This window comes from Chiloscyllium plagiosum, unplaced genomic scaffold (genome assembly GCF_037043375.1).
Source record: "Chiloscyllium plagiosum isolate Xiang-an unplaced genomic scaffold, Cpla_swu_hap1 HiC_scaffold_20, whole genome shotgun sequence".
NCBI lineage: Eukaryota > Metazoa > Chordata > Chondrichthyes > Orectolobiformes > Hemiscylliidae > Chiloscyllium > Chiloscyllium plagiosum.
The window spans coordinates 18,895,893-18,923,303 of record NW_028270158.1 but is presented as its reverse complement, the minus strand read 5'-3'; the positions used below and the strand labels follow the sequence as shown (position 1 = coordinate 18,923,303).

General features: G+C 40.0%; 1 protein-coding gene across 3 annotated transcripts in view; it reads left to right on the top strand.

The window, feature by feature from the left end:
• sdk1a (sidekick cell adhesion molecule 1a) overlaps nucleotides 1-27,411 on the top strand; it is a 932,616-nt gene that overhangs the window by 863,181 nt on the left and 42,024 nt on the right. For all 3 annotated transcript variants that reach the window (XM_043711904.2, XM_043711902.2, XM_043711903.2), the window contains 4 exons: nucleotides 12,931-13,068; nucleotides 14,155-14,316; nucleotides 20,309-20,434; nucleotides 23,451-23,615. In XM_043711904.2, the coding sequence (XP_043567839.2) occupies nucleotides 12,931-13,068; nucleotides 14,155-14,316; nucleotides 20,309-20,434; nucleotides 23,451-23,615 (591 nt within the window). The remainder of the gene's footprint in view (nucleotides 1-12,930; nucleotides 13,069-14,154; nucleotides 14,317-20,308; nucleotides 20,435-23,450; nucleotides 23,616-27,411) is intronic.

Genomic DNA, 27,411 nt, shown 5'->3' with positions numbered 1-27,411 from the left:
GGATATGCTTAACTTTGCTTCAGCTTAGCACCTCCCTTTGAAAGATAATTAAGATCAGCAAATACATATATGGAAAATTACAGATATAAATTTATACCCCTACCCTACAGTTCTGTAACATAACTTTCTGAAATCTCAGTGAGTGTACCCCGCTTGTCCCATTGCAGAATTATTTGTTCAGCTTCTCTGGTGACTTCTTCACTGAGTCTCACAAACAAGGAAGACTACAGATTCATTCACCAGTTCCATCTATGTTACCTGACATTTAACTGTCTAACTGCCAAAAGTGCAAGTTAGTCATTTGTAGAAATGATTTTTTTTTCCATTTTGGGTAGTGTTTTTTTTTAAAGAGATTCATGGTACCCAGTCCTCCATTGGCCATGACAACATTTTTCACCAAATCTTTTGTTCTTCATCTCGTTAGTTAAGCAACTGGCCTGTGCAGCCCCCCCATCTTGTGGAAGCGCACAACTGGAGAGGTGGACATGCTCATAGTGGGAAGGATTTGCAATATTCATGCTGATGGTGCCATTTTTAAACATGAGCTTTACAGCATTTCAGATGCTACAAGTAGGAACAAGCTTTCACATAGTGGTCCTGCACTGTAATTCCCAAGGAAATTGCCAACAAAGAGTTAGGTCCTGGGAGATAAACAGAAATTGCTGGAAAGCTCAGCAGGTCTGGCAGCATCTGTGAAGAGAAGTCAGAGTTAACATTTCAGGTCACATGACCCTTCCTCAGAACTCACGCAATGTGAAATGTTGACTCTGATATCCCTCCACAAATGCTGCCAGATCTGCTGAACATTTCCAGCAATTTCAATTTTTGTCTCTGATTTACAGCATCCACAATTCTTTTGGTTTTTATTGAGTTAGCACCTGAGTTTGCTGACAAGGAGCTGGTGGATGGCATGGTAGAAACAAAGGCAGCACTACATCCTGCTAACTGGCAAAGAAGGCCATGCCCCCTGTCCAAGACAGACTGGACCAAGGTAGCAACCTGAGTCAATGGATTGAAGCAGATGAAATGCAATGCATAGAGGCACAGGAAGAAAGTTCATGATCTTCTGCTATCTCTCACTTCTTAAACCATGACATTTATGACTGCAACCAAGGCATTTTACTTTAATGTGGACAACATTAATTGTATTAGGGCATGGCCTGCATAGATATTCCACTCATTGCTGGGGGCAAAGATTCATTCTATCTATCAGCTTTCCAAGGTATCACACTGTCATTCAAGGAAGGGAGATGTTTGTGAGTCCACTCTCCCTCAGTGCATTAGCTTGCTTAGAGAAACTGCACAAAGTGCTGTGTCTCTCAGGTTGAATGCTATCTTCCAGGATGCTCACACAATACAAAGTAATTTAGCATTCCACATGAACTCTGAAACATTGAAAGACAACCAATGATGAAAAGGTCAAAAGGAAGTTCCTTAGTTTTCTTCTCAATCTGCTGCCTATCATGAGAGCCCTCACTACACAACACTCACTTATCATATGCTGACCAAAGCCTTAAGATAGATATCCTCAGCAGTGTTTGACACTAGTGAACCGCCTCTCTGCTGCTTTTTCCCCATCAATACAACCCGTGATGTATAGCTACGTAAAAGTGGGATCAGGCAAAGATAGCAAATGTAATATCAGCTGGATAATGAAGCACTTATTCAGCAATAAACAAGATCGAGGACTGAAAAAGTAACCAACTCTATGCATATTTTGCATTAAACAGTGGCTGCTTTCCAAATAACCAACAGAAAGTTACACAATTAAAGGAATTCCAAACCAAGTTTATTTATGCTGGAAGCGAGTTTCAGTTAGGTTCTCTCTGGATTCTCGCACTTGATGCAAACTCTATCATGGCCCCTTTAATGTCCCTCCCAGTCAATGTCCTGATCTTCATCCTTATCATCATTCTCACAAAATTCCTCTCAGTGCCCCAATTCCTTTGCATTCAGGACATATCTCCTCTCTGTTGACTCCAGATATTAAGAGCACATGCTACAATGATGCAGCGTCCTTTTCAAGGTTTATCTTGCAGGGCCCTATGGAAGGCATTGACATGTCATCTTAAACAGGCTGGTCCTGCTGATTCTCTGCATTACTCTGAGGCTTTCATAAATTAGTCATGAGCCATGTCTGGAACAGAGCCCATGTTTCCCAATAGTCATCCTTCTAATGCCTGAGGATCATAGAAGGACAGAAGAAATTGAATTTATCATATGTATACATTATGGCAGTCCCAGAATGTCTAGTGCACACCTCAAAACCTAGTCAGATATAATTGGAACATTGATGGAGTGGAAGCCATTTCCATTGATGAACTTTGTGAGTTAATGATAAGATGCTCTCAAATCAACATGGTGCATTCCAAAACACCCTGCATCTATGGGAAAAAACTTACTGGCTACTTGATGCTTCTTGTCACAGGGGAAGGTCATGAAGGTGAAAATGGCATCAGTAATGTTGTGGGTCAAGAGTTGGGAGATCCCACACAGATCCTGAGTTGATCCTTGAAATGTGCCATTGGCATAAAATTCAGAGCAGTTAGAACTTTGAAGGCTACTCAGTCCTTCTGAGCACCGTTTCTGCTCCAGCTGATGACATAATTCACTGATGGTGTCTAGAACATCTTTAATATGATCTTGCGCTGTCTTTCCAAGAAACTTTCCAAGCAAAGCCAGTAAATGAAGAGATTGTACATTCTCTTCGGCTTTCTTTTTGATTTTGTAACGCTGTTTCTCTTTCTGTGGGCTTTGCAGCAGCTACAGGAGTTTGCTGTTTCAGCTAACAATATTAAATTATTCTCTCGTTTGACATTGTCTTCCATCTGAAGCAATGCCATGGGGATTGCAGCCATGGCAATGCCCATGTCAGACACGTGAGCAGATAATCTGTGGGACATGTTAGAAAGAAAACATCATTTCATGGGTATTATTCCTGAACACTCTCATCATTCACCGTGAAGTGCCATGTTATACCCTGACATGTATTCCATAGAGGCTTCATAGAGAGATAAATGTCAGGCCTGAATAAGGGGCTCTGAGGGATGTAACCTTATCCAAATGTGTGTTGTGCAGCCACAATGTTCATGCTATAATGCAGGAGTGAAATTCTGACTGTAAGCTACCATGATGGTGCCCTCCTCCCAAAAATAGCTACTTTTGAACATCACAAACTGACCTTGCATGCTTGCAGTTTAGTGTGCAACTGTGGCAGCTCTGAAGTTTTGTCTTATGAATATATGAACAAAGAGCAAGTGTAGGCCACTCATCCCTTTGAGCCTGCTCCACTATTTAATCTGACTAGGGCTGATCTGATTCTAACTTAAAGTCTACGTTCCTGCATATCTCTGATTAACTTAGATTCTTGATTATCAAGGGGATTTATCTCCCTCTGCCTTTAAAAAAAAATTTAAAGATTCTGTATTCACTGGCTTTTCAGGATGGGAATTCCAAAAGACATTCCACCCTCTGAGAGATAAAAATGTTTCTTCATCCCTGTTTAAATGGGTGACCTTTTATTTTAAATAATGACTCCTCGTTCTGGATTCCCTTGTAAGAGGAAACATCCTTTCTACAGTCAAATGGTCAAGCCCATTCAGGATTATGTATATTTGAATTTAATCACCTCAGACTTTCCTAAATACAGGCCTAATCTTTCTTCATATCACAGCACACTAATTCCAGGTATTGATTGAGTAAATCTTCTCTGAACTGCTTCCAAAGCATTAGCATCCTTCTGTAAGTACAATGACCAGTACTGTACACAGTATTCCAAATGCTGTCTTGCCAATTCCCTGTATAACTGAAATGTAAGCTCAACTTGAACATTGAATTCCTCTCGCAGTAAAGCAAAACGTTCTGTTAGCTTTCCTGATTATTTGCTGTACCTGAGTGTTAACCTTATGTGATTCATGCACTTGAACACTCACATCTCTCTGCATCTCAGAGCTCTGCAACTTCTCACTATTTAGATAACATGTTTCTATTTTTATTCATACTGCCAAAATGGACAGTTTTACACTTTCCCAATTGTACTCCATTGGTCAGATCTTTGCCCACTCATTTAAGATATCTATATCCCTTTGTAGGTTATTTACGCCTTCTTCATGACTCACTTTCCTACCTATCTTCTGTCAATTGCCAATTTAACTACAATACCTTCAGTCTCTTCATCCAAATCATTTATATAAATTGAGTTCAGGTCTGAGCATCAGCCCCTGTGCACAGTGCTCATGGCATCTTGCCAGCCTGAAAAAGATAGATTTATTCCTAGTCTTCCTGTTAGCTAAACAATCTTCTATCCATGCCAATATGTTGCCCCCTACAGCATGAACTTTTTATTTTCCACAATAGTCAGTTAATAATTAGCCTGGTTCCAGCAGAAGTCTTCCAATTTTAGCTATAAAATGTGTTTCACAGAAAAGCCTAAGTGGCACTTTTAAGTTACTGTCTAATAACACTTACTTGGCTGACATGTCAGAGACAATTAGTACAAACAATGTAATGGTCATGATTGTTGAGGCTAAATTGGTAATGTCTATTCTTGGAAAACGATTGACCTGCCGATGAAAATCAGTTTGTAGCTAGATGGGTGGCATGGCATTTGTGAATCAGTGGATGCTTGATTAATATAATTGGCCTTAGGCCAGACCTCACATTCAATCAATTATACTCTAACAACAATGAGAAAGACATTTTCTCACTCTGTCCGCTCTGCATGTGGTAGCACTCATTTGAGGTGTGACCATTTAAGTAAGAGAGAGGAAGGCTGCCAACATATGGGTATATTGCAAATGTGACCCACATTCGTAAAGATAGCAGCATTGAAGCAGAGTGCAGAAACCTCAATTTGTATTGCTCATTTCATTTTCTGAGCTGCTGCTACCTTGTTGCAGACTAATTTCTAACAGTAGGTCGATAAATTTGGGAACACCAGAACTCACCTTAATTTATACTGTGTCTTTGAAACAATGGTAATAATAAGCATAAAAGCCATCTTATTTTCTTTCCAACAAAATAGCTAAAGGTGAATTTATAATTGTCTATCAGTTTGTTATTTTATTGATAACAGTACTGGGTTAACGTTTTTTTCTGGAGTACTGTGTACGACCTTGGTCATCCTGCTATGGGAAGTATATTATTAAATTGGAGAGGATTCAGAAAAGATTTACCAACATGTTGCCAGGATTGGAGGGTTTGCATTATAAGGAGAGGATGGATAGGTTGGGGCCTTTTTCACAAGAGCGTAGGAGATTAAGGGGTGACCTTTCAAAGGTTTATAAAATTACGAGGGGCATAGATGAGGTGAATAGCAAAGGGCTTTTACCTAGGGTAGAGGAGTTCAAACTAGGGTGCACATTTTTAAGGAGAGAGGCGAAAGATTTAAAAGGGACCTGAGGGGCAATCTTGGCCGGCATGCCAAGGTGAACCGCAGGGTCTGTTTCCATGCTGTGTGACTCTATGACTGTATAACTTGAGCAGGCTCTGCAATTAGATTGCAAGACTGCGGGCTGATTGTAATTTGATATTAGTATTTACTGCACCTTTTGCACAGTTAGAGATTTAATAATCAAACAATATTATAATACATCAAATAGGCACGTGGATAAGGATAAGGTGTTTGCCTAGAATGTTCAGTACACACTGTATCCAATAGCTCATAACACACACAAAACGGTTTCCTCCCTGCACTATTAGAATCATGCAAGCATATAAGAACTGTTCTTGTGGTGCGGTGCTGGTGTCCTTACCTCTGAGCTAGGGAAGCCTGGGTTCAAGTCCCACCTGCTTCAAATGTGTATCATAACATCCCTGAAAATGTTGATTAAAAATATTATAGGAACTGCTTGATGACTAAAGAAATCAATACTGGGCCCACTTTTGTTTATCATTTATGTAAGGTTATATTTATATTTGGATGAGAATGCAGAAGGCATAGTTAGTAAGTTTGCAGGTGACAACAAAATTGGTGGTCTAGTGGACAGTGAAGATTACAAAGAGGTCTTGATCAAATGGATTGAGGAGTGGCAAGAGGAGTATATTATGAACCAATGTGAAGTGTTGCATTTGGTAAAATAAACAAGGGCAAGACTTATACAATTAATGGTCAGGGCCTGGATAGTATTGTAGAAAAGAGAGATCTAAGGGTTCAGGTACATACTTCTCTAAAACTTGCACCACAGGAAAACAGGATGGTTAAGAAAGCTTTTAGCACGGCTGCCTTCATTGCTTAGACCTTGGAGTATAGGAATTGGGATGCCATGCTGACATTGTAAAGAATGTTGGTGAGGCTGCTTCTGGATAGCTGTGTGCAGTTCTGATTACCCTGTTATTGGAAGGATATTATTAAACTGGAGAGATTTACCAGAAAAGTGTTGCCAGGATTGGAGGGTTTGAGTTATAGGAAGAGGCCGGATGGGCTGACACTATTTTTCACTGGAGCTCAGAAGGTTGAGGGGGTGACCTTAAAGAGGTTTATAAAATCATGAGGGGTATAGATAAGGTGATCAGATAAGGTTTTCTCCCTAAGGTGGGGGGAGTTCGAACTGGTTTGCGTGAACTAGTTGGACCTCAGTGTCTGTTTCCATGCTGCATGACTCTATCTGGAAGTTGCATAAATATAATAATAATGGTGTTGCTGATTAGTCATAGCCATTATGATAGCTACACGTCTGGCCTTCTGTGTTGAAAAAATCAATACTTTCTCAATATAAATGTCTAGGAAAGAGGAGAATGGAAGTTAATTATTTTTTGTTTTCTTGTAAATTTAAGATCGAGTAGTCAGATCAGTTCCATTTTTCTCATTGTAAATGGAAATATTATTTATATTCACAAATATTTTGTTTATTGCGTCCCTTTTCAGTTTCTGTCATCAAAATATATGAGCCATTATATATTGTGAGAATTCAGATTTCAAGACTACGTTATCCTATTTTTCAGACAGTTAATTGTCAATATTGAATCAGTACCATCAATTTTAGCACAGCAATGTATTTACTGATACAAAAGTAGACATTGATAGCTGAATTACTCTAATGAAGTCTGAATGTTTTTATATAACAGTCAAAATGAAATTATAAGGAAAGCTAGGAAGAAATAGGCTTTTTTTTCTGACAGACTTTAATGTTGTATTGAGAATTGAAGATGATATTCTCTTTAGAATTGACATGCTGTTTACAAGGATTTTAATGTATGTTGCTTATTTTTGTAGATTTTATTGTGGCAAATTATTCAACAAAATCAAATCTATTTGTTAAGATAAGCATCATTTAATCAATGAAGTGTTCTCTTTTTAACAGTCAAATGGCCCAGAGATTTCAAGGAGTAGCATTCACAGTCAGATTGCCCCTCTGCTCCAGCTCTTTTTCCTTGAGATGTCAGTCCTGCATTTCTAGCCAGCATATCCAATCTAGAACATACCTGAAACCAAACAGTTCCCTTATAGGGCAGGTCAGAGGAAGTCAAACCATACCCCAGTTACAGCAGTCATTGTGCCATGTGGCTCAGTGGTTAGCTATGGAGCGGGTTCGATTCCAGCCTTGGATGATTGTCTGTGTGGAGTTTACATATTCTCCCCATGTCTGCATAGAGTTCCTCCAGGTGTTCTGTTTCCTCCCACAGTTCCAATGTGTGCAGATTAGGTGGATTGGCCATGCTAAATTGTCCCATAATGTCCGAGCTTGGGCAGGTTTAGTGCGATTAGCTATGATAAATATGGAGTTATTTGGACAGGATGAGGAAGTAGGATGGTGTTGGAGGTTCAATGTAGACTCAGTGGGCCAATGGATTCTGTGATTCCATGTCCTGTGTTTTAAATGTCTCGCAGCAGAGCTTGCCACTTTTACTGTGAAAAGATAAGAATGTAAAGTGTAAGGTGAGGGTGGCAGTTGATTAAGGGTTAGGCACCAAGTAAGAAGAGTGCCAAATGGGCAGAATGCCAGTTAAATGATAAAGTATTTAGGGTAGTTTGGGGTTGGTGAGGGTAGGAGGAGAGTCTAATGACGAGTGAGTAGGGTGCCTTTGGTTCGATGGCAATGGTGGTGCTGGGTCCAAAAGAGAGAGCTGGGGGAATCAGGTTTAGCAGGGAGGAGGAGGATTTCAAGTCTGGTAGCGAGGTTGTTGGTATTGATCCGGTGCCAGGGAAGGTTAGGTGAAGACGATTGGGATGCTTTAGGTCTGGTGAGAGGGTGTTTTATCCAGCAGAGAGGGAGGGATATCCCGGCTGGCAAGGGAATTGTTGGATCCTATGGGAGAAAGAATTGTGTTGATTTAGGCGGGTTCTTGATTGTCTGGGCTCCACGGCAGAAAAGGGGTTTGTAGCAGTGGTGAGTTGTGGGGGTCAGCTTAATAATTACCCAGCAGTTAGACTAGGTTTTTAATCCTCTGAATTTTCCTTGGTAACTATTAGCTTAACTGAAATGTATCCCTCCAAATAAAGATAGGAGCATTATCTGTTGATTCCTTTAACCACAAGTGCTATATCTATCTCCTTTTTGAAAACACATTGTTTTAACCTCAACAACTTGCTGTTGTCGTGAATTCCACAGGCTCACCGCTCTCTCGGTAAAGAAATTTCTCTTAATCTCAGTCCTAAAAAGGTTTACCCTTTATCCTTAAACTATGACCCTTGGTTCTGGACTCCCCCAACATTGGGAATATCCTTCCTGCATCTAATCTCTTTAGTCCTGTTAGAATTTTAAATGTTTCTAAGGGGTCCCTCTTTTTGTTTTAACATCCAGTGAATACAATTCTAATCAACCCAATCTCTCCTCATACATCAAGCCTACCATCCCAAAATCAATTTGGTAAATCTTTGTTGCACACCCTCTATAGTAAGAATATCCTTCCTCAGATAAGCAGAACAAAACTGCACATAGTGTTCCAGGTGTGGTCTCGCCCATGCTCTGTATAATTGCATCAAGACATCCTTGTTCCTGTACTCTAATCCTCTTGCTATGAAGATCAACATACAGTTTGTCTTCTTTACTGCCCGCTGCACCTGCACATTTACTTTCAGCAACTGGTACACAATGGTACCCAGGTCTCGTTGAACATTCCCCTTTTACAAATTACAACCATTCAAATAATAATCTGTCGTCTTGTTTTTGCTACCAAAGTGGATAACCTCACAGTTAACCACATTGTACTGCATCTATCATGCATTTGCCCAGTCATACATCGCAACATCTCTCCCTTCCACACAACTTTGTGTCACCAGCAAATTTTGAGATTTAATATTCAGTGTCCTCATCTAAATCACTAATATATACCGATTCCTGCAGGACCCCAGTAGTCACTACCTGCCATTGGGGAAAAGACCCATGTATTCCTACTCTTTGTCTCCTGTCTGCTAACTAATTTTCTATTCATCTCATTATATGACCCCAATCCCATGCCCTTTAATTTTACACATCAGTCTTTACATGGGACTTCATTGAAAGCCTTCTGAATGTCCAAATAAAACACAACCACTGACTCTGCCTGATCACCTCCAGTAGTTACATTCTTGATCAATTCCAGAAGATTTGTCAAGCATGATTTCCCTTTTGTAAATCTATGCTGACCATATTTAATTCTCCCACCGTTTTCTAAGGTTTGCTATAAAAGTCTTGATTACAGTCTGTAGCATCATGTCCATTACCGATGTCAGACTCATTGGTCTGTAATTCCCTGCTTTCTCTCTACCTCCTGTTTTAAATAATGAGGTTAGCTACCTTCCAACCTATAAGATCTGTTCCAGAATCTAGAGAATCTTGGAAGGTGACCACCAATGCATCCACTATTGCTAGGGCCACTTTCGTAACTACAATGGCATGTAAATTTTCTCCTAAATTTAATATTCTTTCAGAGGTTCCAGATGCAAGAAAATTGTCTATCAGGATCTTCAAATTCCTGGGAAATTCCCATGGAGTCCCCTGCGACTAGATCTCTGCATCGAGCTGTGTTACAGCCCTATTCTAAGCTGCTCCAACAACTCCCCGACTGTCAGAATATCCTGGCCGCATGATATAGGAACTCGTACTTGTTTTAGCGAGTTTTGAGAAGATTTATAGGTCAGGTTGAGGTTCTGGATGTAGGTTTGCTCACTGAGCTGGAAGGTTCATTTCCAGACTTTTCATCTCCCTGCTAGGTAACATTTTCAGTGGGCCTCTGGGCAAAGCACTGCTGATAATTCCTGTTTTCTATTTATATGTTTGGGGTTTCTTTGGGTTGGTGATGTCATTTCCTGTTCTTTTTTTCCCCAAGGGGTGGTAGATGGGGTCTAACTTGATGTGTTTGTTGATAGAGTTTCGGTTGGAATGCCGTACTTGTTCATTTGACGGTTGAAGGAGAAGGACACCATTTAACCTTTCAGCAAAAGGTTCTATCTGACTCTCAAATGCAAGCAAATGAAAATTCCAAGGACTTAATCTAGCAATATCATCATTTAATTCACAGCCTCTGCAGAACTGGACCAATTGTGCAGAGATGGTTATTGTTGCTTTACTTTTTTTCAATGAAAAAGTACAGGATAACAATGTTCTTTTTTTCTGTTTTCACAAAGAAAATAGATTCCCAGGCAAGAGTTAATAACCACATGCAAGGGAAATGTTAGATCTGAATAGTTCATCGCTCTTTTTACAAATATAAAAAAAAGCACGCATCAGTGTAAAAATAATACTGATCTTATAGTTGTTTCATCTTAAATTCACAATTGTTCATTTAACTGCCCACCTGTTCATGATAGTATTGTATTAGATATTGTTATGACCTAGCTGATTTTATTATTCAAAGTCCAAACCCAGTTGAAATATGGCTTGATCGATCATATTTTGTTCTTTTTTATTTAAAAAGTTGGTTTTTCACTGAACACAAGCATGTAATGCTGTAGATTTGCTTTTAACAATAAAAAAAAATTATTAGGCCAAAGAAAAGATAAAGTAAGATAAATCAAGCTATTTTCATACAATGTGATCTGAAAGATTTCAAGACTTGCAGTAGTAACATAATCCTATCTATCCCAACAGCATCACTTTACAATACTCAAACTTCAGAGAGTGTTCACCTCTCTATCACAACCATAGGTTGAATATAATTGTGTCTTTTGACTCCCAGTTTTTAGAGTTTGGTAGCCTCTGGATCATTAATAAAATTCGACATAGACTTTCTCTGCTTTAAATAATATCTTTTGGAATCTAAACAAACACTTATGGTCTGGAATTGTCACATTAAACCTATTACACTAAGGTAATCTATTTCAAAACTACCTCCTTTCTTCAAGGGAAATATTTTATACATCTAACTTCTCCAAGTTTTGTGCAAAGTGCAACCAACAGTTTTCCGAGCTGTGGAATGTCCCCTAAAAGCAAAAGAAAATGCCTGATCCTTCTAAATTTAAAGCAAGTTAATGGATCCTCAATGTTTATTCTGTCCTCACGAAAAGTTCTTCCAATGCAAACAAATTCACATTATCATTCTAGGAAGTCTCACTCTTACTGGTTTTTAAAAAAAATTATTGCTCCAAAAATACTGACAAGTTAAACATTAAACCAGAGACATCATACACTCAAATCAAAACCCACATGGCGCATTCAAAACTCGCAGTCCAAAATGAATGATTTTAAAACATATATAAATCACACTCCTTATATCATAATATTGGTTAGCAAAATAAAAATAATTTTTGCATTGGAATATATCCTATTGGATTTCTCAATCAGTCACTTGGTGATAGAGGAATGCAGTCAGGCACTAATTTCATTCATGCAGCATTTCCTTTTGACAGGTGGAAGGAGTTATTTGGCTGAAAATGAGAAAGAAGAAAGAAAATTATTTCAAGGAATGTGGTTCCTCTTGATTCATAATACTTTTGAATGTGTATTTCAATTTACTTTGTATTTTGCAAAAACAAAAGTCTTTCATCTCAGTCTGAGGGTATTTACATTCCTTTTTATTTGTTTGATTGTCATATTTGTTGTTATCAATAGGGTGAAAAGAATTACTCAAAAGTAAACTAACCTATATCCACTTGTGCTGTCCTCACGCACCATCAATCACTATTGGTAAAATTATTGTGAAAAATGGGTACAATTTGAAGAAAGCTAATGGATTCATGTGAATACAATAAGTCACGTATCCTCTTGAGTCATGGGTCCAGTGCCACCTGATATTAGATCCAGCAGAGCAGTTAAAAGAAAATTGTTAAGCAGATGGTACGGACTCTGTCTTTGGCACGGTCATTAGAACATCATTTTATATCTGTTTCCCATATGATATGCACATCAGCCAAACAGATTTTTTCTTCTTCCTGTTGGAATATGCACTTTTCTCCATTTGCCTTGGCCTATGAATGAAAATCTGCAGTCGACTGTGCTAAAGACTGAATAAATACCTGCCAAATGCAGTACGTTATGAAGGACTGATTATGGCAGAGACATCATTGTTCAAGAAGTACTAAGGAAACATCTGATTAAAAACTGCATTGGCACAGTCATTAGGATTATTCAATACAATAACCTCTGGACCAATGCCAATCGGCTAACAATGTTATTGGTGGAAACCAGTTTCAGCAAATATACCTTTTCACCAATGTATTTTTCTCACAAATTCTATTGTAACACATTGCATGAAATATCTGTGTTAATACAGACTGTGGTAGAGTCTGCGGTTTGTTTTTATTCACAGGCCAAGGAAAGTCCTCATCATATAACAAAGTGCACTTCCTATAAGAGGAACAATTCCACTCAAGCTATAGTGCAAGCATTATGAAAACAGATCCAAATCACATCTACATATACCCCCTTTTAATTGTTGTTAAAGAGTACTTTAACTGCAATGCTCAAATTGTTCGTGATATGGAGATGTTGAATTAACCAGTGACTATAGAATTAAAAATACTGCTTTAAGATATATTTATATGTGACTTTTTGTACTTTGCTGATTCACCAGCTCCAAGTGCGCCCAGTTATATTACATTTACAGAAGTTACCTCCACTACATTGAAAGTGTTTTGGGGAGAGCCAGCAATGCCCAATGGAGTTCTTGAGGGATACAGATTGGTTTACGAACCATTGGAATCAGTACAAGGTATAATATTTGCTATGATCATTGGACACAGTGTTTAATAGAGTAACCTATTTCTCTGCTGTGTAGAAATCTACATGCTAATTCTTTTCAAAATAAACTGAGATTATAAAAGGATCATATCAATTGAGCAGCCCATTTTATGGGTCTGTCCAATTTTATTTTAATTGACAACAAAAACAAAAATTGTTGGAAAAACTCAGCAGGACTGGCGGCATCTATGAAGAGAAATCAGAGTTAATGTTTCGAGTCCAGTGATCCTTTTTCAGAACTGATAGTAGCTAGGAAAAGGTTGCTATTTAGTTAAGGGCAGGGAGGAGTAAATGATAGGTGGAGATAGAGCCTAAAAAGAGAGAAAAACACTTGAAGGAGTGGATAAAGGTCAGCCTAGGGAATGAATAGCTGCTATTGGGAGACTATTAATTAGTAGCTGACAATGAGTTGTGTGCGGTAGCAGCCGATGTGATGACAACGCTTGGTGTGTGGAGGTGGGGGAAAGACAGGGAGAAATGTGCTCGAGCCCTAAAATTATTGATCTCAATATTGAGTATAGAAGGCTGTGGAGTTCCCAAGCAGAAAATGAGGTGGTCTTCTTCCGGCTTGTGTTGAGCTTTGCTGGAGCATTGCAGCAAGCCTGAGACAGGGATATTTGCCAGGGAATACGGTGATGTGTTGAAGTAGCAGACAACTAAAAGCTCGAGGTCTTTTTTGTGGGTAGAATGTACGTATTCTGTAAAGTGGACACCCAGTCTGCACTTCGTTTCCCCATTGAGGTCTCTTGATGTCTCACCACAGATGCTGCCAGAAGTGCTGAGCTTTTCCAGCAATTTCAATTTTTGTTTCTGATTTCCAGCATCCACAGTTCTTTTGGAGATATTTGTTTATTTAATTGACCATTGTTTTACACTTTTGAACACATTCTAAATTATCTCCAGTAAGTTCCTAATTCAGTGTAAGTGGATAGCAAAGCTCTTTATTATAGATTCAAACTATTTTGTTCACAGATGCTAACATTTTCCTTCGGTTCTGAGACACAGCATTATCAGTTATTTGGAACAGTTCCTTCATTCATTCATTCTTTTTGTTTAGGTGTGAGTAAAGTGGTGACAGTCGACCTGAGAGGCAACAATCAACGCTGGTTGAAGGTTCGGGATTTGTTCAAGGGGGTCCCTTACACCTTTCATGTCCAAGCCAGAACCTACACCTTCGGCCCTGAGATAAGGGCTAATGTTACACCAGGACCAGAAGAAGGTAAAACTCCTAAGTCGTATTAGCCTGTATCCTGATGTTACTGGATTAACTCTCCGATTCTGATATTTTTGTCATGGCAGTGATTTGAGGGGTGTCCCAAGGATTCAGAGATCATACAGATACTAATGCAGGGCCTCATTATAATTTTCTTCTTTCATTTCTTGCCTGTCAGTCAGTTGGATTGGCAGCCTGGCCATCTACCAGGCTGGAAAACCACGGTGGCAGGCAGGAACTCCGATGATCTGCAGCAATTAGAAAACATCCAGGTCTGGGGAGGAGAGGTGAGCAATGGTGATAAACGGGCAGTTGGCAGAAAGTGATTATTGTTCAACCCAGAAGAAAAACGGAGTTTTAAAAAAAAATTGGAAATGGACATACCGGTCATACTGGAGCACTGTCCTGAGGTACATAAAACATGTTGGACCAGTGCACAACATTCACAAGCTTTGCTTTTATTTTTTTCCGTCCGGGGCCTAGGGCATGTGCAGACCAGAGATCAGGAGTTGGGAAGGGATTGGGCTTTAGGTGATCATAGAGTAAGCTTGAGGTTGAGGGGTGACATCAAGCAATTAATATTGAGCAGGCCAGAGATCAGCATTTGGGTGGAAGTGAGGAAGTGATATGCTAAGAAGCTTAGACCACACTTCAAAAAACGGCCAAATGTTTGCTTGAAAAGCCACAGGACGCACTCCAGCTCCTGGACCACAAAATCTTCTAAAAAGCACATACCTGATGGAAACAAAAGCTGTTTTTACGCATCACTACCAGGTTTCTTGAACCCTGTAAACTATTACATTTAATGTAGGCTCCCTTTAATCTGCACTCTCGGAGCATGATTTATATACTACAATGGAGTGCCTTTCCTCTCCCATAAAAGAACACCCACAATATACAATCCATCATCATAGAAATGGTGGATACTCCATAGCGACAGATTTTCTGATGATTTAAACTTGAACTATAGCTTAGCCCCATCCATCTCCTGTTTGCTGTGGGGTATATGTACAACAACAGTCCCCATTCACCAAAAGAAATCAGTAATAGCAAAATTAATCATAAAGATATACTCATGTATAAAAGAGGCAATCAAGACAATATTTGTTTCCCAAATTACCTCATAGTATTTCAACTTTTTATCACTTGCATTTAGTTTTATACCAACCATTAATCAATGTTGAAAGTCCTTTATCTAGTACCATTAGTTTCAGATAGGGTTGGCAACTCTGCTTGTATGTGTTCTTGGAGCTTTGATTACATGACATCTAATCATGTTTGCAAATTCACATTTCTAATAGCCAGGACCCACATATTTGAGCGATTTTATGATTTTGTTTGGTATGTGAAATTCTGAGAATTAGGAGTCATGTGTTGTGTACAGGCATGAAATTCTGCTGGATACACTGGAGGATTTTAGCACCCTCCCCCGTGGTGAGCTAAGACGCAGGAGGGTGGTGGGAGGTAATAGCCCATGGATGGCTGGCCTGCCCAGGGTCAGTTGAGGGCATTAAATAAACAATTAATGTGCACTTACGGGCTTTGTCAGACGTTCAGCAGGCAGAGGGCTTGCCAGATGGAGAACAAACATCTGCATGATAACTTGCAGTCTTAGAGTCTTGGAGTTATACAGCATGTTACTCCACGCGGACCATGATCCCAAACGAAACTAGTCCTACCTAATTACACTTGGCCCATCTCCCTTCAAACCTTTCCTATCATGTACTCATCCAAATGTCTTTTACATGTTGTAAATCTAACTGCATCCACCACTTCCTTTGGTAGTTCATTCCACACACTAATCACTCTGTTAAAAAAGTTGTCCTTTTTAAATTTTTCTCCTCTCACCTTAAAAATACACCCCCTAGATTTGAACCCCTCCGTCTCCTTGCCGGATGAGAAGGTAGTGAAATTGGGGGGACTTCCCTCACTGAGGCACTGCAGTTTCTTATCAAGGCTGGCACAGTGGCTGGGTGGTTAGCACTGCTGCCTTAGTGCACAAGAAACCTGGTTCTGTTCCAGCCTCGGGTGACTGTCTGTCTGGAGTAGGCACATTCTCCCCATGTTTTTGTGGGTTTCCTCCAGGTGTTCCAGTTTCCTTCTGCAGTCCAACAATGCGCAAATTAGGTGGCTTGGCCATAGTGAAATTGTCTTTAGTGTTCAGGGATTTGTAGACTAGCTGGATTAGCCATGGTGAATGTGGAGTTATGTGATGGGGTTGGGTCTGGATGGAATGCTCTTTGTAGGTTTGGTGCAGACTTGATAGGCCATATAGCTTCCTTCTGCACTGTAGGATTCTGTGAGAGAGGATTGGCAGCAGGGGATGGAGGTGGAAGCATGCTGCCACATTCCTGACCTTATTGCTGAATCCACTTCGTCATTGTGACCACCCTCACAAAGAAAACTGTGACTCCCTTCCATCATCTCTTTCTTGTTGCCTGAGATCCAACAATAATACTAGGTTTTGGTAGGTGCTGTACTGATAGCATTCACTGTATCCCTGATGGCATTGCTACTTAATAGGGCTACCAGTCTCCAATTGACCAGCAGCTCAAGGCAAGCATTACCTTTTTCCCTGGGGTCCTTGATCCACTGTCCATCATTAAAAGTCATGGGCCTTCCCAAAGGAAATGACATAGGGCTCTCACCAGCTCTGCAGCCACCAACAATCCCCACTTTCTCCATTAATCCAATCCATTGTAACTACAAGTGACTGCTTTCAGGTTTAGCAAAACCTGTTTTAGCAAAACCAGATAAAGATTCATTTCAGCAATAATAACTACAATCCAGAAGGAATCTTTAGTGTTTAATGAATAATTATGCATTTTTGCTGCACTTGGCCAGTGTGCATTAAACTGTGCATTAAACTTGAAATCCCAATCGTATTTTGGGCAGCTATTAGATTTTATCTTAAGCACCACATTAATGTCCTAACAACTCAAATTCATTCTCCATTTCCTGCAGATTGATGATTACAATTACTTAACAAGATAACTTTTTAATGATTGTTATGTTTATCAATTACTACATAAAATATCAAATTTCAGTAAATGCAGTGAGTAACATAAGATTTAAATCATTTGCATTCATCATTTCATTCCACTGATATTTGCCGGTTGCATAGGGCTGAATTTTTCCAGCCCCATTGTGGTCAGCTTGGAAGCAGGGACAGATGGAAATACATGGGGAAATCTCATCGTGACAGCTTCTTGACACAGTCCCACTGACAGGAAACAGACTGGGATTAGGGTTGACTGCCTGCTCCATGAAGGCAGGCAATCAATTAACACTGCGAGGCTTGAGTGAGGGTGATTTAGAAGCCTTGCCATTATTTTTTCACCAGTTGAGTGACAATGCCACCCTGTGTGGAAGCCACTGGTTCAGACTAGAGGCTATTAGTACCAGTAGCTCCAAGAATCATTAATAGGGCAATCAACAGGAAAAGCTACATAAATGGACCAAATGATTTTATCTGGAGTGATTTTCCCCATGCTCCAAAGTGTCTGCCATCTTTGGGCCCTCTTGATATTTCATTTCTATCCATGTTCTCTGTTAGTTTCTCCATGTAGCTTCACCCTTGCTCTGCCTGACCTGTCTAAGCGGTACCTACCTGTCCTGGTAGACTTACAAGGCTCGGGAGCTAATAGAAGTATCAGTCCTCTGATTGGGCCAGCGACATTATGAGCTGAAATGCAAAGGCCACCTCTGAAGACTGTGCTGTTGAGTGCACTGCTGGCAGGTGCAAGCTCCGGATCCCTGTTTGTTCCCGACATCAGGTTCCTGACACCGGTATTAAATTCCAGCCCATACATCTTAAGCAAAGACTAATCTTTGAGCTGATGTGCCATTTTTCTTAAGCATTTCTGTAATGTCTAGCAAATCTAACAAAGAAATGCAACATGAGTTTTTTTTTAGCATTTTCTATTTACATCACTGGGATGTTAGTTGAGTTTCCTTCAGTATTATGGCATTTCGCTTATCCCAAAGGCTGTTATATATGTGTTAGCTATGTAAGCATGGCTGTTCCACCAATGAACTCTGCATCAAGTATGGCACTTTTTAAGGCAATTATTGTGAAATGATGTCTGAAAGATATCATCACAATTTGAAATTGCAGTAATCATTTCCGTGTGAATTGACAAAAACTGAGAACCAGAAAAATGTACTTTATCATCCATTTATGTAGTCTTAAAAATCTGTTTATATCACCCATCCAACTCAAAAATTTACTCAAAAGAAATACGGGTTATTTTCTACCTGGATGTTAATTTTCATTACTTATTTTGCAAAGGATCTCATTGCAGGAGTGATAGAATTTCATCAGCCAATTACATAAGGAAACTGAAAGAACATATCTGTGACTATGCTGCATGTAGCACACATAAGAAACCAATCTCTGATAAATGTTGTCAGGCCAGATAGTAGGCAAAGGCTTGGCATTTCACCAAAACAATGAGAAAAAAACAGTTGGTTTCTGCTCAGTTAACCATTGACTCTTAGCAAGTGGAGTGACACAGACAAAACCTTGAGAGGCACTTGCCTGCTAGCCAAGGCATGTCCTTGCATGGGAAGAATTAATTAGTGGGCTTGAGGAAGACGGAGAGAAATCATGTTTTCTTTTAAGATTTGTATTTCCAGCAGTGTTAAAGGATGCACTTTCATTTTGTGGAATGTGAAATTGGGAATCTAATAAGGTTCAGTAATGCACGGTGGATCAATAACATCACAAGACAATTCTCTAGTTCAGTCCCCATGTGATCTTACATCCAATAGTACATTTAACAGAAGAGCCTTGAATATGGATTCATGGGGAAACGTAATAAGCAATGTTTGTGCTGTAACTAGCATTTTTCCTTCACAACACCTGGTATCAAGATAAATGGGAGATGTTGTCATGACAATTTCTAATTCATTCAATAACTAGCCATTTCTAACTGCACTTAGACTCCTTAAATCGCTCATGCCAGATCAGAAGCTGTAACACACTTGGATTAGGTGTGCCTGGAAATAGAATTTCCTTTTAAGTAATGTTAGGCTCATAGAAATTATCACCTATCCAGATAATTAAGCATGAGCCCAATACATTAAAATGAATAATCAAATAAAAGGACTTCTAATTAACAGTAGTCTTCATACATTAGAAATTGTGATACTTCAATCACATAAATGTTACTGCTGGTTTATAATCGCTTACTTAAATAGCATCAAAGCATTGTTGCATTTTAACCCAAGTTCACAGGCATCTTTTGTCTGTATTTTCATCCATTTTCATTCATCCATCCCTTCCTGAAGAAGGGCTAATGCCCGAAACGTCGATTCTCCTGTTCCCTAGATGCTGCCTGACCTGCTGCGCTTTTCCAGCAACACATTTCCACCCCTTTTCATCCATCCAATTCATCACTAAAAATGGCAAAGGTTAATTTTCACCAACCAAGGAGTTCAAAACTAGAGGGCATAATTTTAATGTGAGAGGAGAGAGATTTAAAAGGGACTGGATGGGTGAATTTTGCACACAGATGGATTGGTATGTGAAATGAACTGCCAGAGGAAGTGGTAAATGCAAGTACAATTACAACATTTAAAAGACATTTGGACAGGTACGTGAATAGGAAGGATTTAGAGGGTTATGAACTAAACACAATCCAGTCAGATTGGTTTAGTTTGGCTTGAACGAGTTGGATCAAAGGATCTGTTTCCATGCTGTATGACCCTAAGGCTGCACCACCAAGAAACAGTCCTCGGTGCGCCTCTACTTTTACTTAATGTTGGTGGGGAGTTATTAGTTTCTTTGTTGGGAGTCGGCATCTTAATCCGGGGCGGGGGGGGATGGAAAACTGATACTGATGAAGTATTGGTTTCAATATTTTAAATGGATAACTAACTCATTAACTGAGTGCTTAATACTTATTGAACATTATAATTTCTAAAATCTCAATGTTTCCATGCAAATTGCCTTTATTCTTTACTTTTTGGAGTAATTTCTTGACTTTTTGTGCAGGTTCCCCTGGTCCCCCGCTGAACCCCTCAATTAGTGAAACTGCCTCTACACTCACTGTTCATTGGACACAGGGTTTGCTTGGAGCGGGACCAATACAAGGCTATGTAATTGAAGCACGACCCTCAGGTGAGCATAGCTGACTTCAAGCAGTAGTTCATCTTAGTAAACTTCAAAGTGATTTCCTTAATAATTCAAATATGTTACAAGAGACCATCCTGGTTAGAGAATTTCTTTAAATATGTTGCTTTCTTTTTTTTTTCAATTTTCTTGTTAAAAATGATTGATAATACATAGCATTGTTGCCTACCCTGAAGGGCATCCAGTAGAGGTTGAATCCATGCTCTCAGCTTTTGTTCTTCCTATGAGGTAGAACATTCAAGAAAATAAATCTTTGTCAAAGTTAGTCATGATTTGAAGACACCGGTGTTCGACTGGGCTATACAAAGTTTAAAATCACACAACACCAGGGTTATAGTCCAACAGGTTTATTTGGAAGCACCAGCTTTCAGAGCGCTGCTCCTTCATCAGGTGATTGTGGAGAATAAGATTGCCATTTTTAGTGATGAATTGGATGGATGAAAATACAGACAAAAGATGCCTGTGAACTTGGGTTAAAATGCAACAATGCTTTGATGCTATTTAAGTAAGCGATTATAAACCAGCAGTAACAGAATATATAGCAAACATTTACAGTGTGATGTAACTGAAATTATATATTGCAAAAGACCTAGATTGTTTTTAAGTCTCTCATCTTTTAGAATGACCATGTTGGTTTCAGTTCTTTCATATGTAAATCACATAACTTTTTTTTTAAAAAAGTTACATTCTCAAGTGAACTTTAACAATGGCTGTCATGTTAGCCCAGATAAGGTATTGAAGGTGTGAGTTTCTGTATGAGGATGTCTGTGCCACAATGGTCAGACTGATTCTAATCTAAAAGACAGATTTACAGAATCTTACATGGATTCATGCAGTTATTGAGCAAAGTGAAATGTAATTCTGCAATACAAATTCACCTCATAAACTTATATATGTATGTGTGCATGTGGGTGTGTGTATATGTTTGGGGGGAGGGGGCAGTGTTATGAGTGTGTGTGAGTGTAAAGGGGCTAGGAGGATGTGTTATTTAGTTATTTAAACTAGTTATTTAAATATTGGAATAGTCGCATCTGGAAGTGAGTAAGATGCAGATGAGAGTTTTAACCAAACATTGCACAGGTAGAGCAAAGGTGAGTCATGTTCAAAGGCTTTCAGGTAGGGAGCTCAGATTGGAGTTGATTGGTATACAAAAACTTTGACTCAGCACACTTATAACACCCAAAATCCATGTAATAAAATACACACACAAAGACATGTATTCTTACCAATCACACACTCAAACAGTATATTGTAGAAACTTTTGATCCAACACTGATTTTCCCATTTTTAATTTGTATTTTGTTGAGTAAGATACTTGGCACACAGTCAAGACCCATGGTGTTGAAGGTAGCAGAGTAGCAAGAATAGAGGATTGGCTAACTAATAAAAGACAGAGTTGAGATCAGGGGAGCATTTTAAGGATGGCAACCCATACTTACAGGGATCAATACTTGGGTGACAATTAGTTACAGTCTGTATTATTGACTTGGATGAGGAAAGTGAATGTACTTTTTTTATTCACTTATGCGACCTGGGTATCATTTGTTGTCTGTCCCTCGTTGCCCTTGAGAAAGTACTGGTGAGCTGCCTTCTTGAACCACTATTAGCAAGTTGTCATATGATACAGAAATAAGTGGGAAGGCAAGTAATGGGATGACACAAAGAGTCTGCAGAGGGATGTAGACATTTTAAGTGAGAGGTACAATCTTGGCTGTTGGAATATGAAGTTATGTGCATTGGAGGCTAGAGGAGCTGAATATTATTTAAATGGAGAAAGGAGGCCACAAAACCAAACCCAGCAAGCCTAGACACACATCGCAACATAGTTCAGTGTAGTATCCTGGATGAAGAAGGGCATCCAGTAGAGGAGAAAGAAGGTCAATGATCTTGTGTGCTCTGCAAGGGTAATTGGAACCATCTTGTCTCTGCTGCCTGGTCCTCACAGGACCACCACTCACTCTAACCCTACCACTGTAAAGCACACAGACAGTGGTCCTCCATCCGCTCCCATTATATGTATGTCTAATATTATAGCTCATTACAGGAAAAATTGGCACATAGACAAGCTGCAACTTCCAAGACTGTGGGGTGGGTGTATGGGGTGTGCGAACATGCATTGGGAAGTTGGCAGGAATCATGGTCCTTACTTATTCGACTTGAGATGAAAATTCTGGAACTGGTCTGCAAAGTGTATGGCTGATCCCATTGTTGAAATTGATCCATATAGAAACCTTGGATGTCCACAAAGAAGAAAACAAAATTATCCAGTATGCACGGTGGTGTGCTTTGCTCTTTGCTCATTACCACCAGTGCTAACTCATTATTAATCTGCACAAGCTTTTATCCATCATCAACAGCTAATTCCTTCTAATGTCTTATGCAGGCATTAATGGCACCTAAATTCCCTCTAATTCTTCCTATTGCTGCACACACCTCTGGGATTCATAAACTGGAAGTCAAAGTATCCGCACACAGATCAACGTGTACAAACTCTCCAAGTGGCTGTGCATCCACACATCTGAGAAGGAACATTGATTGGCACCCACAAAAAAGTCAGAAATAGAGGCTGTCATATCTGTCTCCAAATCTAGGAGGAAACTGGTGAAACCTCAAAGGGTGCACCAGCAAGGCTTTCCCCTGCACCTACCCCTAGCTCAGAATGCCATCTTGCTGGGTACTCTTCTCAGGTCACACTTTGAAACACAGTCTGGTGAGCATACCACTGGCAGGTATCTACACCTGGTCTAGGAAGAAATTTCCCTAACTCTAGCGATGAAAGGACTACCAAAGACCAGGTACTCACTTCCAGTCAAAAGGTGAGCTGCTGTGCTCAGCTATTAATGGCATTGTCAAAACGCACAAAATGAAGGTAACATTAAGAACAAAATGTGTTAAAAATACTTATTAATGCTATCAAGTTGACCTAAAACCCTTGACAGTTTTTGTGTTCCGTGATATATTTTTACTGTTTGGATGCTTTAACATAATTTATTTGCTTTCTTAGATGAAGGTTTGTGGGATACATTTGTGAAGGATATACCTGGTGATGTGACATCCTATGTAGTTAGTCGGGATCAGCTAAAGCAAGGAGTGAGCTATGAATTTCGGATTATCGCGGTTAATCAATTTGGATATGGTGAACCAAGCACAGCATCCATTGTAACATCAGGTAAATTAATTATTTGCTGCATGTTACTTAGCTCAATCATTTTCTGATGGTGGAGGAATGAATCGATGGAGAGTGAATTCTCCTGGATGTTGTTTCCAATTTCCTATTTACAAGTTACAGAGCATTGACAGAATGTTGATTGATTAGCAAGTTGTCTCTTCATCATCACAGTAGCAGACATTAATGGTGTAGAGCTTCAGTGTCAGGATGATAAAATATGATAAATTCATCATTTATTTGATTTATAGCTTTTCCCATCCTCTATTTTACCTTCTAAATGAAGTTACAAATATTAATGATGTGCATGAGTGCCTGTGTATGTGTCTTGGTGGGGGTTGGCTTAGCTCAGTTGGCTGGACGGTTAGTTTGTGAAGCAGTGTGATGCTACCACCATGGGTTCAATCCCCACATTGGACCTCAGGTTACTATGAATGACTCTCCATCTCAACCTCTCTCCCCTCGCCTGAGGTATGGTGGCCCTCAGGCCAAATCACCGCCAGGCATGTCTTTCTCTCTCTAATGTGAGAGCAGCCCTATGGTCTGGTAAGACTACAGGGACTTGGCCTGATGTGTTTTGCTAAGGGGGTTTGTTTCTGTGTGTGCATTTAATCACATTTGTACTGTATATTATTAAAACTACTGATTTTTACTGACAGTTATTTTCTGCTCTTCGCGACAGAAGAGAGTATTGAAGAAGCATTTTTTAAAACAGCAAAGAACTGTGGATGCTAAAAATCTGAAATACAAACAGAAATTGCTGGAGAAACACAGCAGGTCCAACTGGACCTGAAACATGAGCTCTGCTTTCTCTCTACAGGTGCTGCCAGATCTGTAGAATTTCTCTGGAAATTTCTGTTTTTGTTATCAAAGAAAAGTTGCAGTTTCATATCAGTTCAAGGTCACATTCACCAACTGCTGCATGTGACCCATTTATTTACAGTGTAACCTGATTTCATGACCAAAATGTTTTAATTTTTTGGATTTTTCCATCATTTGAATGTTTTCACAATTTTTGCTCAATAGCAGTGATGGTACTGTAACATGTGGAGAGGAAGGAATACATGGCTAGTTTGCTTGAGACCTCAGTCACACCTTGTTAAAAGATACAGAATCAGCGTGAGGTTGATCTGGTGGTTGGTGCACAGACAAAAGCATCCAGGCTAGGTAGAGAAGGAGCTAGTTCAGAACCTGGTGCTATCCCACTAGGCACAATGCACTGCTACCAGTGGATAGGAGTATAGACATTCAGAAGGATGTATAGAATTGTAACCAAGGCATCTCAAAGCAGGAACCTGTCCAACAGGGTAAAGAAAGGAACTGTAATGTGATAGTTGCAATGAATTGATTAAATAAAGAGGTAGCATACTTTTGTAAACAGGATCAAGAATAGTTTTTTGTTTGTTGCCTACCAAGGTGACGAATATTTTGAAGTGACATGAAATGATGTTGGCGAGATCTAGTCATGTGATCCACATTGGGGCCAACAATAAAGGAGAGATCCTTTCTGGAGTGTATCTGGAGCAAGGCACTAAAACTGTCTTCAAGTGTTATACTATATAAAACTAAAAGAGAAATAAGAAGTATATGGAAAAAAAGACATTAAAGCAGGAGGACAACAAGATGGATGACCTAAACGGGTGATCTTCACAAAAATGCAGAGATTGTAAGGAACTGAAAAAACATGGGCACAAATTCAACCTAAAGGGTATGATGATGTGACAGCCATTACAGAGACTTAGCTTCAATACAGTCAGGATTGGTAACTGAATATACCAAACCATGATATTTACAGAAAGATAATAGAATCTAGTAAATATGGAGGAAGAACGCTTAGTATTTAAAGGTGTAATCACTTGAATGATAAGAGTATCTAATGACAGATATGCAGGTGATGGAGGTGGAGTCGCTAGTCTTAAAATCCTTTCTGTTTATTAGTTCTCTGGAGTTATGTATATGACCCCTATGAAGTAGCATAATATACAAATGCAGAGATTAGACAAGCCTATAACAAAGGCAGAGTGCTTCTAATGCGAGATTTTAATTTTCTTATAAATTGGGATAAGCAGAGTAGTGCAAGTCAGTTTATGAATTTCTTGGAAAAAAGAACTGTGAATGTTGGAAATCAGAAATACAAACAGAAATTCATAGAAAAACTCAACAGGTCTGGCAGTATCTGCAGAGAGAAATGTTTCAGGTCCAGTGACTCCTCTTCAGAACTGACTGTGGTTAGGAAAAGGTGAGTATATACATTGAAGATGGGGTAGGGGTTGAGTAGGAAATGATAGGTGGAGGTGGAGCCCAGAGAGAGAGAGAAAAACTGTAATCCAGTTGGGCAGACAAAGGAATGGATAATTGTCAGCCGAGGAGAATGAATAACTGCTAATAAAAATCATTAGTGGCTGACAATGGATTGGTTGTGCTCGCAGAGTCAAAAGGCGTGGTACTGAGAAAGATGCTGCCTGACCAGCTGTGCTAAAGAGCAGGCGAGTCGGTGTTTTGAGCATGAGCTCTTCATTAGGAATGAAGGTGTGGTCCAAGGGGGCTGAGAGATAAATGGGAGGGGAGTGGGACTGGGGGCAAGGTGGCTGTGAATGCGATATGTAGATGAAGGTGGAGGATGATAGTGATAGGTTGGAGAGGCGGGTGGACCAGATAGGTGGCAAGGAAGATGGACAGGTAGGACAGTTCAAGAGAGCAGTGCCGAGTTAGAGGGTTGGATCTGGGATAACGTTGGGGCATGGGAAATGGGGGAACTGGTGAAATCAACATTGATTCCGTGTGGTTGGAGGGTCGAAGGTGGAAGATGAGGCGTACTTCCTCTAGGCGTCGGGTGGCAAGAGTTTGGTAGTGGAGGAGGCCAAAGACTTGCATGTCCTTGGCGGAGTGAGAGGGGGAGTTGAAGTGTTCATCCATAGGGTGGTGAGGTTGTTTAGCGCGTGTGTCCCAGAGATATTCTCTGAAACGTTCCGCTAGTTGGTGACCTGTCTCCCAAATTAGAGGAGCAACGGACACAGTAGATAACAAGTGTGGAAGTCTCTGTTGGATGTGGAACGATCCTTTGGGGCCTTGGATGGAGGTCAGGGAGGAGGTCTGAGCACAGGTTTTGCACTTCTTGCGGTGGCAATGGAAGATGTCGTAAATGGTGGGTGGGTTGGTGGGGGATGTGGACTGACAAGGGAGTTACGGAGGGAATGGTCTCTGTGGAACGCAGATAGGGGAAGGAAATATATCCATGGTGGTGGAGTCTGCTTGTAAGTGGCGGAATTAGCAGAGGATGACATTTTGTATGGAGGTTGGTGGAGTGGAAGGCGAGGACCAAGGGTGTTCTGTCCTTGTTGCAATTGAACGGATGGGGTTCAAGGGCGGAGGTGCGGGAAGTGGAGGAGATGTGCTAGAAGGCATTATTGACCATGTGAAAAGGGAAATTGCGGTCCCTGAAGAAGGAGGCCATCTGAAATGTTCTATGGTAGAATTGGTCCAACTGGGAGCAGATGCATCGGGGGCAGAAGAATTGGGATTGAGGGATAGCGTTTTTACAGGAGACAGGGTGGAAGGAGGTGTAGTCCAGGTATCTGTGGGATTCAGTGGGTTTGAAGTATATGTCCTGTTGAGACAGTCACCAGAAATGGAGATGGAGAGGTCCAGGAAGGGGAGGGAGGTGTCCAAGATTATCCAGGTGAATTTGATGCCAAGATAGAAGGTGTTTGTGAAGTTGATGAACTGTTCAACCTCCTTGTGGGAGCACAAGGTGGTGCAGTTACAGTCATCTATGTAGCGGAGGAACAGGTGGGGAGTG